General features: G+C 42.5%; 1 protein-coding gene across 1 annotated transcript in view; it reads right to left on the reverse strand.

The window, feature by feature from the left end:
• The window catches only part of LOC122810517 (inner centromere protein-like), a 1,067,288-nt gene that overhangs the window by 332,470 nt on the left and 716,558 nt on the right, over positions 1–18,260 (reverse strand). The window contains exon 15 of the mRNA XM_044082099.1: positions 17,214–17,346. Within this exon, the coding sequence (XP_043938034.1) occupies positions 17,214–17,346 (133 nt within the window). The remainder of the gene's footprint in view (positions 1–17,213; positions 17,347–18,260) is intronic.

Genomic DNA, 18,260 nt, shown 5'->3' on the forward strand with positions numbered 1-18,260 from the left:
AATGATTATGTCACTATAAAGCCATTTCTGCAATTATTGTAAAATAATTTTTTTATCATAATGTCTCAAATACTCAAACAGAATTTCTTATACAATTAAATCAGTTGCAATATGTACATCGAATGAGGTTATTTATGCATTATTTGTTCAAATGTTTTTTACAAGTAGTTTTTTACAAGCATTTATTAGAATAATAAGTAATTTGAAGTATTTCATTCTAGAACCATATATTATTGTAGTTTAAGACATGCAATGGTATGCAATTTCATCAGATTAGTCGTACTTTTTATGTATATACTTTTTATGTATATACATTATATTTCATTATTATACTCAAGGGCGGCTCATGCTATAGGACTGTGGGACTGCAGCCCTCCCACCTGTAAAATGGGTCCCCCACCTGTGCATAAAATAAAGTCCCCAGTCCCTCCACCGTAGAACATATAAAAATAAAAAATTATCTCGGACTCCACGCATGCGTGCTTAGTTCGTGGCTGTTGTGTTAGGCAGACCAGAACTCCAAGCACACAAGCTCAGACATTCCTGAGCTCCAGACTGCTCAGTTAGGCAGTCCAGATAGGGAAGGGAGTTAACTCCACCCTTCCAACCCAGAGATCTGTGCAGTGATGACTGCACAAACTGGAAGGTCACCGGACTGCATCGCCTGCAAGCTGGACCAATAGCAGGAGGCACCAGCCTCCACACATCTTGCGGGAGACCAAGATAAGACCACAGCATGTGTGGGCCAGTATGGAGGACCAATTGGGGAAAACAGCTGCAGAGTACAGGATCACCATATGGAGGACCGTTCAGGGAAACAGGATTGCATTTAGTGTGTTGCAGAGTACAGGATCACATGCATGACTGTTCTGGAGACAGGTAGGTGGTGTGTGTGTGTGTGTGTGTGTGTGTGTGTGTGTGTGTGTGTGTGAGAAATGCCCCAGTTGCTTCATGGTGGTGGGTAGAGAATAAGGCTTGAACCCTGTACTTTGGGCCCAAGTGACAACAGCCTGAATTCCCTACCCACCACTATTTCTAAATCATTTGCAGATTTTTGCCTCATATTTGTTCTGTTCCTCAAAATCTGTGGTTTCTGTATTTTTGTTACTTAAAGCAAAGAGTAGTGCAGTGGTAGCAGTACTGCCTGACAGCTATGGGTTGTCTGGTTTGATTCTTGGCGGGGGTGCCTTCTGTGTGGAGTCTGCATGTCCTCCCTGTGTTTGTGTGGGTTTGCTCTGGTGTCCTCAGTGGATATTTGTCCCTATATTTTGGGCTGTATTCCCCCATTATTGGCTTAACCCAGGTTTTGTGTGCCAAGGTTGAGAGCTATGGTGATAACTGAACTCACTGAATATGTTTGGGGGCTGTATTCCCTCATTATTGGCTTTGTTCAGGTGTTTTGTGCTAAGATGTTGACAGCTATGGTGAGAACTGAATTCACTAAATGGTAGCCATTTAAGTTGCAGTCTTCCTTTCTTTCATAAAAATAGATGATTTGGCATAGTGGTATGTTGCTCTGACTGTTTTGCACAGGGACCTGGGTTCAATACTTGGCAGTGAAATGTATGGTGGCAACACAGCATTCTATTCTAGCAACTTTCCAACATTATACAAGCAATGTTTAAAATGTATCCATGGTTTTTGGGCTTTTGTCCCCTCCAAATACATTTTGGCTTTGTCCAGATTTCTTGTGCTGCAAAGTTCAGAGATACAGCTGAGCGTCAAGTAGATTTTACAAGGAGCTGAGAGCTGCAGGTGAACAAAAGTTTAGTGCTGCTTATGACAAGTCTGCTTACATTGTAAATAGCACAACAGGTAGTGTACTTGCTTTTGATGCAGAAGGCTGTGGGTTCTACTCCCACAGTAAGTAGATCCATTGCCGATACTGTACTCGGTTGTAAAGGGGATGGATGCTGCAGTCCTCTTTGGTGAAGATACCTAGTAACTATGAACCTGTTATCCGTTTGCCATCCATTCCCTATTGCGATATTACTAGCATTATAATTTTTTTAATGCAACATAAGCAATTTATTCCTCAAGGGCAATAGGCACTTTATTTGTAGATGAAACAATGACATATAAAGTTGTTTGCTAGCAGTAACCTCTTCATTAGTTAACAGATTTCTTTAATGTGGAATTATTTAGATGGCTTTTACTTCTACAGAGATCGTGCATATTTACTGATACTGGTGGACTGTTGAAGTTTGAGTAGACTTTTATGATGGAAATGTTCTGAATTGGGCAATTCAACTGTACTGTATTGTACAAGGAATATAATTTAATATAGTCAGGAAGGTGTATCAAAGAGCATGTGTATGTTTCATGTTCAAGGGGCATATGATTTGAAAACAGCCCAAAATTAATCTTTATCTGCCACTGGCAAAATGTATTTTCTTTGAATGTGGGTTTCAATGCTGTTTCAATGAATGTGAGTTTCAAGGGCAGAGATGTTTTAATGCTAAGTCTATTTTCATTGTGAGACTGCATTGCTTTGTTTAGCATACATCTATTAGGGTTTATGCTGTAAAATATAAATTAAAACTTTCAAATGAAATCCATATCATTGCAGAAGTAAAGCAGTATGCACATTACAGTGTTTATGGCAAATGGGGCGAAATAACCAAGGAATGGGACATTGGAATGGCTGCAGGGGGGACGCTCCATTCGACCATGATTTTGTGAGGGGGAGAAGGGCAGCAAACTCAGACAGCCTTGGCTGAACTATACCTCTCAACTGTCCAGAATTTTGCAGAATGAATAGATTTTTGCTTCTTATTTTTGGTTTGTTCCTCATAAAATGTGTGGTTTTCTGCCAAATCATTTAGGAATGAAGCCACTAAATAATGACAGACATTGAGTTTCAGACGTCATAACCTTCAGAAAAATGCATGCTAAAGCAAGACCTGTTATTCTATCAACTGTCTTAAGTTTATACAAGAGCAATTTTAGTACTGTTTGCATGTTCCCCCAATATATTTGGCCTTGTCCAGATTTCCTGCATTAAGAGGTTGAGAGGTATGCTCAGATACATTGCTTTATAGAATTAGGAATAGCCAAACCTCTCAACTGTCCCCAATTTTGGCTCAAAATGTTGCTCTCCCCCTAATAATCCCTCTGCAAAATGGCAATTTTGGAAGAAAACGTGGAGGATTTACAATTATAAATAACTGTAATGATCAGAGTTATAGATTACTTTTATTTCTGAAATGCATGTAGATCTGATTTTGTCAGCTGCTCATGTTAACAGTACTAATTTTAAAAAGGTGTCCATTCTTTTGACAGGTTCCCAGCTGTATTGTGTGGCAATGTTATATTTTTGCATAACATTTTTGGTCTGTTTTTCATAAAATTGTGGTTTTCTGGCAAATTAGTAGCAAATCATTAAAGACTGAAGTTAGAAAATAATGGCAGACGTTTGAGTTTCAGATTTCATACCTTCAAAAATTCATACTAATGCAAGACCTACTACAATTCAATTATCTTTCTAAGTTTATAAGAGTAATATTTAAACATTGGCTTTATTTTTGGGCCTGTGTCCCACATCTATGTATGGCTTTGTCCAGATTTCTTGCTCTGAGGTTGAGAGCTATGAGTGTCAGAGCCATCACAGTCAGCCAGAGACATTTCAAACTGTGACCTACTTGTTGCACCCCACTCCCCATTGTAGTGTCTCTGGATGTGTCCAAGCAAGGCAAGGAGCAGTTATGCAGTGTGTAAGTGTGCAGAGTATTCCCCCATCCAAGGTAGACCACAATTATGACCGTGGCTTTTCATCTGTCCTTGATTTTGCAGAATGTTCTAGTTTTCTGTCATATTTTTATACTGTTGATTTATGCTTCTTATTATTCAGAAAATGCATGCTGTTGCAGTGCCCTGTTGCTCTGTATTAAAGTAGCAATGCTTTATTGACCATCAGGTAAGCGTGTCGGAGATTGTAAGATGCAAGTAAGCTTTAATAAGTATACTGTTAAAGAATTACCAACATTGAAAGCCTTTTCATTGTTGCCATGCAGATCATATTTGCATAACTAGATAACATATAAGCCTTAGGTATTGAAATGCATATGACAGTATTTGAAATAAAGGACAGGATTACAGTATTTTCAGAAGCTCATTACATTTGTTGGAGATTTGTAGTTATCTTTGCAGGCTTTACTCGTAAACTAAACAGAATGCCAATCTATCATGTGTGGTCTATAACTTGTGCAGTAGTCCTTTAAGCAATTTATCTTGAGCTTGTTTCTTGCTTGCTGTTCATTTTTTTACTATGATCATGTGTTCCCCATGAAACAAGTAGATAGCTGTTGTCAGGCAGCAGGTCTTTTCTGGATAAGAAACATTTTTACAAGTGGGGATATCACAGAGATTGCTACTTTCAGCATGTTACTTGTTAATTTTATAAAGATGAATATAAATTATAATTAGAACTGCAGTGAAAAAAGTGGTTTGAGATGAGTGCTGCTTGTTTTATTTTATACTTGATTTTGACTGGCATTCCAGTAATGTATTTAAAAAGCAATTTATTTTTTCACACCTCACAACCTTTGTGTTTCCATCTAGATATTAAGTTGTCATGTAGCCAATGCATTGAAATATTTTTTTCTTCTACACTTCATTTTGTCTTGATTGGACTCTCGTAATGATGGTTTGGCACCCAGGGCAGTGTACTTAAAGTTCCAGTTGTTGTGGTTTTGAGCATAGCTCCACCCCTTTCTAGTTGGTCACACCCCTTCCCATTGACCCCACCCATTCAGCTGTCTCCTGCAGCCCTCCTTTAATTTGAAGTCACCAGCCGCCACTGATTATACTGATGTACATAGAATATATGTTTATATTTTTGTTTAATGTAATGTATTTTAATGAGTATATATTTTAAATATATATTTTTAAAATACATTTTTAAATAGTAATGTTTTTATAGATTGAGTGAATTTTATATAAAAAGATGCACTATCACTTTAAATGTGGAATCAATTGGTGCCTTGGCACCAAAAAGTTAATAAATTAGGTTATGTTACAAGAGTAACTTGTTCTGAAGTTGTCTGCATAGGCATATGAAAGCGCTCAACCAGTTTGTTTGTATATTTTCAGTGCAGTTCTTTTAAAACAAATTTCCTTGTTAACCCTGTTCGAGTCGGGTTCACTCGCTATACTTTTCAACATTACGTAGACGGTCGTCCCGTCTAGTGGACTGTGTTTACGGTGTTGTCTTTTTTGAATCAGAAAAATCCTGGCTTTCCAAGTGGAAATACTCCCTTAAAGTATGTAAGGTTTCCCCAAAAGAAAAACCCTCTGGAGGGGAAGCAGAGGGAATGGAGTCCTCTGCATCAGAATCCTCATAAGTAGATAAGGGCAAATCCAGATCATCAGAAAAATCAGAAAAAACAGAATCCCGGTCAGAAGATTCATACACAACTTCAGTCCTAGGCCTCTTAGAAGGGGGGTGGGGGGTGGCTACCCCGGATTAGAGTTATTAGATTTTCAGCCATTCTTATTTGTTTTTTAGGCATAGAGGCCTGAACATGTGGCCTGGGCGTCTGTTTTTTAGGCATGGTTCGAGATTTAGGCCTAAATGAAGATGGAAGCGTTGGTTTAATATGCAAGTCCATAGGCCTGAATACACCCTCAGAAGCCGGTGCCTGCACAGCGTCTCCGGACCCATCCAAGGTAGAAACATCCACGGGTTCCATAGTTGAAGCATCTCGCGGCATACCAGACTCCGAATGGGTCTCAGTAGAGGCCTGCGAAACAGAAGTAGCGGGTATCAGGGGCTGCGAAAGCACCTCACTGAGTACCGGTGAACTGGCGACCGGCTTAGGAGAAGCGTCGTCAGCAGTTTTGGACCTTGGCGGCCTGTCTCTGTCTTTATCTTTGTGTTTTTTCAGAATCCCGGTAGTCGGATGGGTAACCGACGACATTTCAGGATAATTAAACAGAGAACCGAAATATTTAGAGGTGAAAATATACAGACGACGGATAATGCGTTGATTAAATAAAGCACAAAGCCGACAGCAAGGTACGTTGTGGTTAGGGCCTATGCAAGGAATACAGTATGAATGAAAATCTTTGAGGCATTTGCTTTCCACAAGTAATGCAATTATTAACTTTTACTGACGTCGGTAAGGAGCAAGAAAAAGTTTTCCCAACAAGGTACTTAGTTTTAGTTGAAGACTTCGGTTCTGAAACTCGAAAATGAAAATCTCAGGAGTCGGCAGATCGACACTTGCGAACTGCTTCTGCTTCTGGCACTGCATGGCAAGAAAGTCTGATGTAATGGCGTCGGCTGCATGTTTTATACCCCTGACGTCATGGAAGAAGGGACAGCAACAGACGCAGTACCCAAGACTTTGAGGGCTACCTGCAAGCACATAACTTAAATGTAATGACTGCAACAGTGAAACACAAAGAACATCAGCGGGAGCAGGGAAAGTTCACTCAAGAACAAAGCTGTCTTGCTTAAGAACGTGTTGGCACAATTTTTGTCAGGTAGCTTTCGACAAATACATATACCCCTTTTCCAGACAGTATAAACCAGACATGTACAGAGTGCTACAAATGTTGATAAAGCATGGGCATCTTTGTAGCAGCAACCAATGGGAAAGTCATAAAAAATGTCTCTGTGTTAGCTGTTTTTGGTCATGGCTGCTGCTGCTTCTGCTGTCAAGTACAGAGGATAAAAGTCTTCCTCAGCCTGATTAAGAGACTTTTTTTCTGTGCCACATTCAAGATTTTCCAGTTCTGAGACTTTATGCATAGGAAGTAACTTACTGGAAGCTGACTGGTGTTCACATGAATTAATACTGAAGCCATCGCAACCTGTACTCTCATTAAGTCATGCCCTGTAGCAAGCTGCCTGCACATTACTTGTATGTCACTTAGATGGATGTTTAAAACTGGTCACAGGTAGCCATTTAGTTTTCAAGACAGTCCAGGTGTCTACTCCATACAGCAGAATCAATCTTATGGCAGACTGGCAAATTCTAATTTTTTCTTGGATGATAATGCTTTTGCATTTCCACACACATTTTTAAGATGCTAAATGCCAGTTGATGTTTCAATGTGTTAGCTGTTATGACTTTTCTTTTGAATGGACTGATTTTTAAACCAAACAGCTAAATGTTTAGTTAGTCTCTGCATTACTGTTGCTAAGCAGCACAATATCACAGGCTACATTGCTGAGGCAGACATTCATACCCTACAAACTATGATCTACATACACAATTCAAGTGCAAAACTGTATGCTAGGGCAGTCTTGCAGGTCATCTGGGTAGACTACCATAGCTCTGTAGCCATGTTTTTACTACTTTAGTATTTTATACACAGTACAGTTTTACCATAGCAGTAGATGTTCAAATATAAGTATCAGTACTGTAATATGCATTTCATATCAACCACCCGAGGTGGATTAGGCTGAACCCAGTACAGATGAAAGGGATGGTGCCAAGAGTATCCCCAGTTGAATCTGTATCTGGAGGAACCTCAACATTATCCTATTTACATCTGCTTCCATTGTGGATAGTAAGGATATTGAAGATGAAGCCACTGAAGGTGGATACAGCCTAGGACTCACTGGCTCTAGTGACAAGCATGGAGATGGTGTTGGTGAACAGATCTGAAGGGTTTTTGGATCCAAACGTCTTTGGAGTTGAACCAAAAACTTCTGCTGGATCCAGGGAAACCTCTATAGACCTCTTTTCTAATGCCTTTTCCTTCTCCCTTTAGGCTTTTCCCTCTCTTTCTTAGAGGGCCTGGAGTTTTCAGCTTTCTAAGCTGGAAAAGAAGTTTCAGAATAAAGAGAAGGTGCCAATGGTCCGGCTTGAAGAGAGAGAAGGCTTTAAGAACTAATTTGTCCCTGTGATGCTGTATAACCAAACAAGTCCAGGTGTCTAACACCTAGGCAGTAACACGCACACAAAGGGAAATTTTGTGACCACAGGTTGAACATCTCAATCTTGCGACCTTGTCTGACAAATTCACAAAACCTCGCAGTAACAATTTAACAGAAACAAAAAAAAAAGCAACCACACACACAAAAAACAGTACTACAAAGAATCATTCAGTGGATTGAGCCAAAACAAGGGGTCACCCTCTGCCTGCACTGAAGAAAGAAAAGTTGTGTAAAATCTTACCATAACCATAGATGTCCTCTTCCATGTTGCAGTATTCTACATGTGGGTTTACCCTTCTTCCTTTCGTGTACGTCCAGTCAGTAGTCCAAAGTTTATCAGTCCCTCAGGGTGTGTCGGGTGCCTGACATGGCTATAGGTACTTGGGCAATAAAAGTGACGTCTGCACACACCAGCCCTCAGAACAGAAGGCCCCAGTCAGGGCCAGTCCTAGAAGGGCATAGCCAGCCCAGTGCCACCTAGAAGACCAAGTGCAACCTGACAAGAAGGGAAGGAGGGTGGGAAGGAATACTGCAACATGAAGAGAAGGACATCTATGGTTAAGATAAGATTTTACACAACTTTTCTATGTCCTTCTCTTCCAATGTTGCAGTATTCTACATGTGGACGAGTGCCAAAGCTCACTGTGAATGGCATGGTGGTCTGGTTGAAGTTTCCAGGAATCCATGAAGGATAGGCTCTGGAAAACCCTGCCATGGTCCTAGAGCTATGGCCCAGCTTGTAAGGTTTGGTGAAAGTGTGCACTGAGGACCAAGCAGCTGTTTCAGGGATAGTGTTGTGTCTAGCCCCTTAAAGAAGGCTCCTGAAGAGGCCATAGCTCTGGAGTGGGTTTTAATATTGGCCTGCAAAGTTTTCCGGAGATCCAGGCTGAAATGGTCTGCTTGGTCACTGCATTCTCCAGGGCTCTGGGGTGGAAGGAGACAGTTGGTCAGATTTTCTAATGGACTTGGTTTAACCTAAGCTGTCTGTGGACATCTAGGGAATGGAGTACTCTCTCACTTCCCCCTGCGAGTTGGGGAAAAAAGTTAAGCAGGTGTATGGCCTGGTTCAAAGATGGGTCATTCACCACCGTGGGCATGAAGGATGGGTTAGTTCTGAGAGTAACCCTGTGTCAAGGTGGAAGACTAGGAATGTTGGGGTTAGCCATCAGAGCTTGTAGCTCTGAGACCCGCCTGGCTGAGGTGAGAGCCGCCAATAAAACAGTTTGCCATGTGCAAAGTTTTAGGGAGGTTTTGTCTGTTGGCTCAAAAGATGGGGAGAGTTTTTCCAGTACATAGTTAAGATCTCAGGGAGAAACTAACGGTTTCCTGGGGGGGGGGGGGTCTTAGGTGAAGTACCCCTTTGAGGAAGAGTTTGGTAGGAAGTCCGCATGCCAGGGCTGGATCTAGAGGGAGACAGGCAGAGATTGCAGACAAGTGTGCTTTCACAAAAGAGTAGGCCACACCTGTCTGCAACAGTTCACACAGGTAAGACAGGATTAGCGGGATGTCGCTTACAAGCTGGTCCAACTGTCTTTTGTGACATCATATGGAAAACCCACTTTGAGAGGCAAGATTTTCTTGTGTTAGGTTTCCTGGCCTCCTGCAGGACATTGAGCACGTAATCGTTGCACAGGTGTCTGAAGGGGATCAAAAATCTACCAACCAGAGGGTGAGGTGCAGAGACTGCCACTGAGGGTGTATCTGTGATCCCCTGTGCTGTGTGAGGAGGTCCACTGAGGGGGGGGGGGTAACTTGTGATGATTGCCCTTAGACAAATGAAGGAGAAGGGGGAACCAGTGCTGTCTTGGCCAGTAGGGAGTCACCAGCAAGATTTTTGGTCAGTCCTGCTGAATTTTCAGCAGTACCTTTTGAATCAATGGGAAGGGGGGACGCGTACAGAAATTTCCCCTTCCAAGAAATTGAAAAGGCATCTGTTGCCAGTGCCTTGGGGTCTGGTGTTCTGGTGCAGAAGCCAGAAAGTTGCCTGTTGATGGAGGAGGCAAACAGGTCTATTTGAGGTGTACCCCACTGGTGGACCAGATCCAGGAAGACATCTCTGTGAAGCATCCATTCATGGTTGTTTGTGGTGGTTCTGCTGAGATAATCTGCCTGGTAGTTGTGAGGGGAGGGGATATAAACTGCCTGTAGGGTTAATCACCTGTGAGGTCGGCAGCTCCCACACCAGCAGAGCTAGTTTGCAAAGGAAGTAGGATTTGGTCCCTCCCTGTTTATTGAGATACCACAGGACAGAGTGGGCCTTGCTGGAGGGTAAGGTAAGAAAGGCTTGCAGAGCAAGGAGGATTGCCCTCATCTCTCCGACATTGATGTGCTCTAGTTTGCGTGTTTGGCCATAAACTCTGCACATGTCTTTGGCCTAGAGTTTCTCCCCAGCTCAGATCTGAAGCATCTGTATGCATGATCTGTGGGGGTGGGGGTGGTTGCAGATGGAGCCCTGGGTTGTTAGACACTTGTATCAGCCACCAATGAATTTCTTGTTTCAAGCAAGGTAGAAGGGGGACTCAATTTCAGGGGATGGGAATGTTGGGTCCAGACTGATGGAAGATACCACTGTAGCTTTCGCATGTGCAGTCTTGCTAAGGGGAGCGTGGATATAGTGGCTACCATGTAACCTAGAAGTCTCAGGTATTGCCTTGCTGTCACTTCTGATGCTTTCAGGACGCAGGGCAGGTGGTCTTGTCAAGGATACCACCTTGTCTGGTGGCAGGAAGGTCTTCATGAGGTCTGTGCAAATCCTGCACCCCAGGAAGACAATGTCCTGTGTGGGCTCAAGGTGAGATTTTAGGAAATGTATCTGAAATCCTAGAGACTGCAATAGGGACAGAAGAAGCAGAGTATGAATGAGGGTCTTCTGATTGTCTGCCTGAATCAGTACGTCGTCTAAGGGGAATATTTGGATACCCTTTGTCCTGCTATAAGCAATGACTGGAGCCAAATATTTTGTGAATACACTGGGTGCAGTGGAAAGCCAAAATGCAAGGCAGAGAACTGAAAATGGGATGAGCCTGACAAAAACCTCAGGTATTTCCTGAATGTGGACTTTATTGGGTTGCTATGAACCCTTGGGGCAGGAGCAGGGAGAAGAGATTGGGGATAGTGAGCATCCTGAAAGTAGGGACATATAGGAAAAGATTGAGACACAAGAGTCTATAGGTCTCCATGGCCCATCCTTTCTGGATAACAGAAAAATTCTGGAATAAAACCCTCTTCCTTTTGCTTCTAGAGGCACTGGTTCTATGGTGCCTTGAGTCAGCAGGGCTTGCAGTACAGGTTGCAGGAGGTGGAGCTGACTGGTCGGGGGCTGAGGCGTGCCCTTTCGCACTGGGGGGGGGGGGGGGTGATCCAGGTCATAAAATAACCATTCTGGATGATGGAAAGAATCCATTTGTCTGAGATAATGTGGGACCAAACAGGGAGAAAGAGAGATGGGCAGACAGAGGTAGAGGGGTAGAAGAGGTTTGTAGTAAGGCTGGCAGGTAGTCAGATGCTACCTGCCCTATTTTGAAAGGGAGGTCTCTAGTTGGGGGCTGGAGAAGCTCTAGCCAGAGGGGGCTGTTTTCTAGGTAGTCTCCTGGGCCTGGAGGGAGCCATAGGGCGAGATTGCTTCCTTATGAATTGAATTTTGGCAGGGTAGTTCCTATGGAACTTAGGAATGGGTGAAACCTAGCAGGTGTTGGAGGTCCTGCATTTCTTGGCCTTTTTACTGTAGAGAGTTGAAGAGGTTACCTACTTTAGTGCCAAACAAGGCAGAATGATCTATAGGGGTATCAATAAGCTTTGCCCTGAAGTAGTCAGGCAGGGGCTGTAGATGTAGCCAAGAATATCTCCTTAAAGCAGAAGCTGATGCAGCTGACCTAGCAGAGACTTCAGTTGCATCATAACTGCACCTTAAGGAGTGTCTGTTCACCTGAGAGATGAGAACTAGGTGGGAGGACAGTGAGGCTTTGGCTGCGCAATCTGGGATGTCAGCCAGTTCCTTGGTGGCTTTGTCCAGCAGGGCTGAGTATTTGGCCATGTGAGTCTGGTAATTTGTAGCCCTGAAAAACTGGCAGAAGTGTAGATCTTCTTGCCTAGACATTCCATTGTCTTGCTGTCCTTTTGTCAGCTGGAAGCATGGTTGTAGTAAGAAGTCTAGAAGCCCTATCAGTGGGGAAATGGAAATAGAAATTCCTCTGATTCTGAATCTTTGTACAAATCTGTCACACCTGCGTGGGGCAGGTGGTTGTAAATCAGGGTTAAGGGTTGCTGAAGAAAAGGCATCCAGAAATGCCGGCAGAATAGGAGGGACAGTAGGAGGACTGAAAGAGTCCATCTGTATGAGATCATAGAACCTCTTCTGCACCTCAGTTATGTCAGTGGATTCCCACTTAAAGTGGTCTTTCATTTTGCAGATTCTTTCCCCAAAGGTTAAATCCTCACTGGGGAGTTGGGGTCAACGGACTATTTCTGGGGAGTCATATCCCAGGGGAGAGTTGACCTGTGAAGTGTAGGACAGGAAGTCCTCGGAGGAGGAATCAGAAAGTTCCTCTTCGTCTCTCATTACAGTATCTGAGTTATGAGGACAAGGACTTAAGAGTGGAGGGACTATGCTAGGGCTTCTTACTGATGTAGGGAGCAGGGTCATGAAGGCATTGAATAGGCTTTGACTGAAAGTTTGCCAATTGGGCATGCTTTCAGGCGGTAGACAGAGATGCTTGTTTTTTTTGTTTCTTCTTAAGAGACCTAGCTGTCATCCAGGTTGAAGTCCTCGAGTCAGAAGAATGGAAGGGATTGGGAATCCGACGGGCCCACAGAGAGTGCTGGTTCCCCCGGCGTCTGAAGCAGATGACGGTAATGTCTCTATGGATGTGCCGTCCCACTGGGGGATTGTGTGGCTTCCTCATAGGTACCCATTTTATCCTGTCTAGCGGAAGCTGCTTCCTCTGCCAGGCTGATGTCGGCCACAGGCTGAGGTACAGGTGGTAGAGGAGCAGCAGCAGAAGTAGGCCGCATGGATTTGGCCCTCTTCGTAGGTGATTCTTTCGGGGTGTCGGAAGCGCCTCCCATCTAACACAAGTTGCTTTAACTGCTGGTTCACAAGGTAAAGGTTCAGAGCATGCAAACAGCAACGTAAGGTCCTGGGGAACAAAAGCCTGACAAATAGGGCAGTTCTCGTGATCTTTACCCCAACAAAAAAGGCACTGATCGTGGGTGTCTTTGTGGGGAATCTACTGGCCACACTTGCACGTGCCCCTTCCGATGACATGAAAAAGCTATATGCAAAAAAGGACTGAAAGGTTCCCCAATGGAGTACTTATCTGATTATTTCTAATCAGAAGTCAGTGAGTAGCAGGAACACCTGGCGTATGACTGGCAGCTGAAAAGTTCTGAGGGCTGGTGCGTGCAGACGTCACTTTTATGACCCATGTACCTACAACCACGCAAGACGCCAGACGCACCCTGAGGGACTGAAAAACTTTGGAATACTTGCCGTTCGTACGCGAAAGGAAGAAGGGTAAACCCACATGTAGAATAATGCAACACTGGAATAGGAGGACATTGGACAGTGATCCTCTGGAAGAGCTCAGAGGCTAATGCTGAATCCAATGACCCAGAAAAGATCTCACTGGAACAGACTGCAACCTAGCGAAACAGGAGATGGACTGCTCAGACAGGAAAACCCCCAATATTGATGGCCCAGACATCTCAAACACTGATATAAGAGAATACACTTCAAATGCCAAAGTCCTAGACACAGAGAATGGCACAAGTGAGTTAGTGCTCAAGACAGAGCTGGTGGACTAGAGACTCTCTTGGCACCAGTGTGGGATCGGTGTCAAGTTTGTCAGATGTGACAAACAGACCACTGGAGCAGATCCAGTCAGCACCAAATGAAGATGCAATATGTAGTTTTTTGCCCAGACTCTACTGCATGAAAACGTGTTGGTGAAGGAGTCCTTGGGCCAACCTAATCTGACCTAGAAACAGAGGGGGTGGGATACCACCAATTGCCTGTCTGTTATTTGACAAACTCCCTCATCATTTTTTTTAAACAGTTATACAATTATCACTTATGACATAGGCAAATGTACATTAACAAAAAAGAAAAAACATTTGCCCTTGTAAATTACATTATTCAGTCCAACATTACAAAAAAATAGCTGAATTCTTGTCATCCCTTAAACCTCACTCCTCCTGAACATTACGCATGCATTTTCCCACAATTTTCATTTACTTCTATAATTTGATCCTTCCTTTGTTCCCTCTTCCAGTTCTTTCATCTCTCTTGTAATATTCAATACTTCAAATACAGTTGGTGTAGATCTTGATTTTCATTTTCTAGTAATTGCTTTTTTTGGCAGCCAACAGAATTAAACTTAACAAGGCCTTACTATGTCTAGGCAATTCAGTTCCTATATCCCAACTCAAAATAATCATTTCCCTACTCAAAGCCATTTGCTCACCCAGTATATTTCTGACAGAGTACTTTAAGGATTTTTTAACATTTGACAATTCATTACACTTCCAAAACATATGTTCACAGTTATCTCTCTCTTCTCCATCACACCTCCAACATTTGCTAGCTACCTGAGGAAAATATCTTTGATGTCTGTTTGGGGTATAAAAATATCTATGCAAACACATCCAAGCAAAGATCCTAAACCAGAATCTGCAGAATACATCTATGGGATTTGGACTGTTGGCAAAACAATTCTGGATAACTGTGTCCATATGTCAACTTTATGCTCCATGTCCTTCTACAGGGAGCATACTTGTCATGTACAGTGCATAAAACATTTTAAGGCTTTGGTATACTGGCTGGACATTGGGGTATTCTTGGCAGGAAATCCCCACTGTGAAGAATACTGCAACAGTGATACATAAGGACATCAATGGATTCAATGCTGAATGCCACCAGAACTGAACCTGAAGACAAAAGAAAATCTGAAGGGAATCTGAGTCAAGGCCTCTTGAAGGCCTAGAGAAAGACTCCTCTAGTTTTCCTTTATATCTTCTCTTTCTTGATTTTTTGCCTTTTTTCTTTCCTATCTCTTCTTAGTGAAGTCTGATGCAAGACTTTTTTTTCAGAATTCATTTTCCTTTCCATTAGAGAATGAGGCCCAAAGCCCTTTCAAATGTCCCAAGAGGCCTGAAGGTGTTCCAGTACCATGCACAAAACTCAAGTCACAATTATCCTGTTGCAGATTTTTTGGCCCGCAGTGGAGACGCTTTTACTCTGAATGGGGGGGGGGGGGGGGCGGCAGCGGCACAGGAAGGAGTATGATGTAAAGTTTACCTGTAAAGCTATTTTAGGCATAATGGGAGGATTAGTTCACATGGGAAAATGTAATTCGATTGACTACTCTTTCTTCAAGTCAAGATCAACAGAAGTAATTTGGGTGAAAAAACTTCGTCTACAGTGGAGTTTTCTTTTTTCTCAACTGCTGTGTGATCTCAGAGTAGGTATATACAGGTTTGGAGGGTTTCCCTACTACATGGGGTCAAGGGGCTTTCCCCTGCAAAAAAATGTTTGATTTTCATGAACCCATTCAAAGAAAAACCTTTCTGGAAGACCAAGTAAGGGGGCTTGGCAGGAAAGGGCTTCCAATTCAGAAATACTAAAACAATGTTTTCCAGGAACACTACTTCAGGTCACCTGAACTGGCTGGTTCAGGAAGACAGATCAGCTTCTCCAAAACCAAGTGAAGCGTCCATGGTAGACTGGGACCCCCTTATGCTAGCCTTAGAAAGATGATCACTTTTAGGAAGGCCATACACCTTCTGTGGTATCAAAGACTGAAGAAAGAAACCTGGCTGAAAGCTGGATACAACTGCCAGCTGTACTTTGATAGAATCAGACTTCACATATCCCACTAACATGAAAAAATGAAATAACTCAAGTATGGGGGCTGAAAAGAGGTCCAGACCCTGTTGACTGCCCAGAGGGATACTATTTTTTTTTTAATTCGCCCTGATAAAACTTCCAAGTAGATTTATTTTAGATAGTTAGAATATGGACCATCCAATGATCCCTGGCTATCAAGAAAATTGGAGAAATAATGTTTGCTGTAGACTTTGAACATCTGGGTGAAAACTGCCAAGCAAGTGATCCAGAAGCACATCAAGAAGTGAAGGTCAGTTCTTGAGATAAGGCCAAAGCAAAAGGATCCACAGTAGCTGAAGCCAGAATAAGGGTATGAGAATCAGTGTAGCAATACACAACCTAGCTTTCTGTAGAAACCTGTTACTCGAGGTAAGTGGTAGAAAAGCATACAAAAGCTTTTGTCAGCTGCTGATGAAAGAAAACCCCTTGTCACTGCATAAGGATAAGGCCAAAGTTGCTGCATTTGGTGTTGTATGGGGATGCAAACTAGTCACAGCAAAGCTTCCCAATTCATAGAAAATCATCATGCCAAACTTGGGTTGAGGGACCACTTATGATGTGTTAAAATGCATCTGCTGAGCCAGTCAGCTAAAAGGTTTGAAGTGGCCAGGGATGTACATTGCCAAAAGAAAGCAGTGTTTGAACATTTCCCATTCCTACACTTTCATGGCGTCACTAGAAACGGGGTAACATCTGGTGCCATCTTGTTTACTGATGTACCATACCACTAACATGTTTATCTGAAATACTACATCACATTGGGGAAGGTGGTCCTGGAAGGTCTGCAGTGCAAGGACCGCCACCTTCATTTCCAGAGCAGTGATATAAAACACTGGCCTCTTGTTGTGTCCAAGCTCCTTTGGCTGTTGGCATCATGCAGTTCTCCCACCCCATGGCAGACATTTGTGGTAACTGTGGCCATTGGCAAGTGAAGGACAAAGAAGTTCTGCAGATCCTGGAAAGATTAACTGTCTTGTCTTCTGCAGGGAATTTTTTAAATTTGCCAACTTGTTATACTCCCAAAAAACAAGATATTTGCCATTCTTTTCCATCACACCTCCAGCATTATTATCTACATCAGGAAAATTTTTCAGAAGTCAAGTTTGAGGTATAAAAATACCCAAGTAAAACACTTGCAAGCAAACATCCGTAACCTTCTGGACTCTGTTGCTACTTGGGAGCCATATAAATGTTCTCCTATCGTTCATTTCTAAACTGTTTTCTCTATCTTTTTCAGCCATTAAATAAACAAACTCCACTTTCACTCCCCAAACTGCCACCTCTTACAAACATGCTAGAGAGAGCAGACAAAAATACCAGAAAATGGGTAAATACTTCAGACAGAAAATTCACACTTGCCTAGTGGGTAGCATTCGCATTCATTCACACCATTTAATTCCACTACTTCCTGACATTTACATAAACAAAAGCTTTTTGAAATACCTTTTTCCTTTCTCGCTCCTCCATTTCTTTTCGGAGTCTCTCCTTTTCCCTAGCTGCTGCCTCTTCTCTAGCAGACCTCTCCAATTCCCGCTGCAGCTGGAGGGCCTTTTCCTTTTCCTGACGCTCCCGCTCTCTGAAACATCCAAAATGGAGACAATGTGTGCAATTTTGAATTCAGATATCCATGCAAGTAAAAGATTGGAAAACATTACCCATAAACAAAGTGGCATACATGCAGCATAATTTCCACTAAAATGTAATGCAATCAAATTTAATGACTGGATATTAGACGTGTGCATATTTTATACATTTATATTTTAGAATTATAAAGTTTGGTTTTAGTTCTATTCCATCAATTTGAGATCTGGAGGAGAGAGATCTTTCTCTCCCCTTTCTTCAGTACAACAGTATTGTTACATGCCATCTCTTTATATGACAAGACTAGGGAAAAGTGAATGAGGTAGACAAAATAAAAGGGTACCTTCAAGTCATACCCCCTTTGCTGCAGCAACAAGTCAGTTTGCCATCAATGATGATAGTCCTCAGCAAGAATTTCTTGAGGAGTTGGAACACTCTTCCTTCATAAGGAGGAGCTCGTAGCCCTCTTAGGCTACAAGGAGTAAATGAATAGTACATCATGCAAGCTTCCTGGTTGTCTTCCACTACTCTTGAGTGTGAGCGCCAATAATAAATGAAAACAGAGATTTCATCTATGGTAATCCTCAACTTGGCTGTTTTCTCAGTAGGTGCAACCTTCTGTTAAAGGACACCACAATATATTCTGGTCAGGACAGTGAACTCAGCCCTTATGTTGATCCTCATCCAATACATAAGAACATATCTAAACACAGCAATGAAAGATATACATCTAGCCAACTTACAAGAAACTCTCCCATCTTAGGTATTAAATGTTGTGAATTCCTAATCACAAAAGTTGTGGCAGGGTAAATAAGCAACCACTGTAGAGGTCTCCTGAAAAATAATATAACAAGCACATCTCATTTTTAGAGCCCTCTACACTAGATTAACTATTGGAAGCAACCTCTA

The sequence above is a fragment of the Protopterus annectens genome, chromosome 9.part0, assembly GCF_019279795.1.
Source record: "Protopterus annectens isolate FY-2018-M chromosome 9.part0, PAN1.0, whole genome shotgun sequence".
NCBI classification, from domain to species: domain Eukaryota; kingdom Metazoa; phylum Chordata; order Ceratodontiformes; family Protopteridae; genus Protopterus; species Protopterus annectens.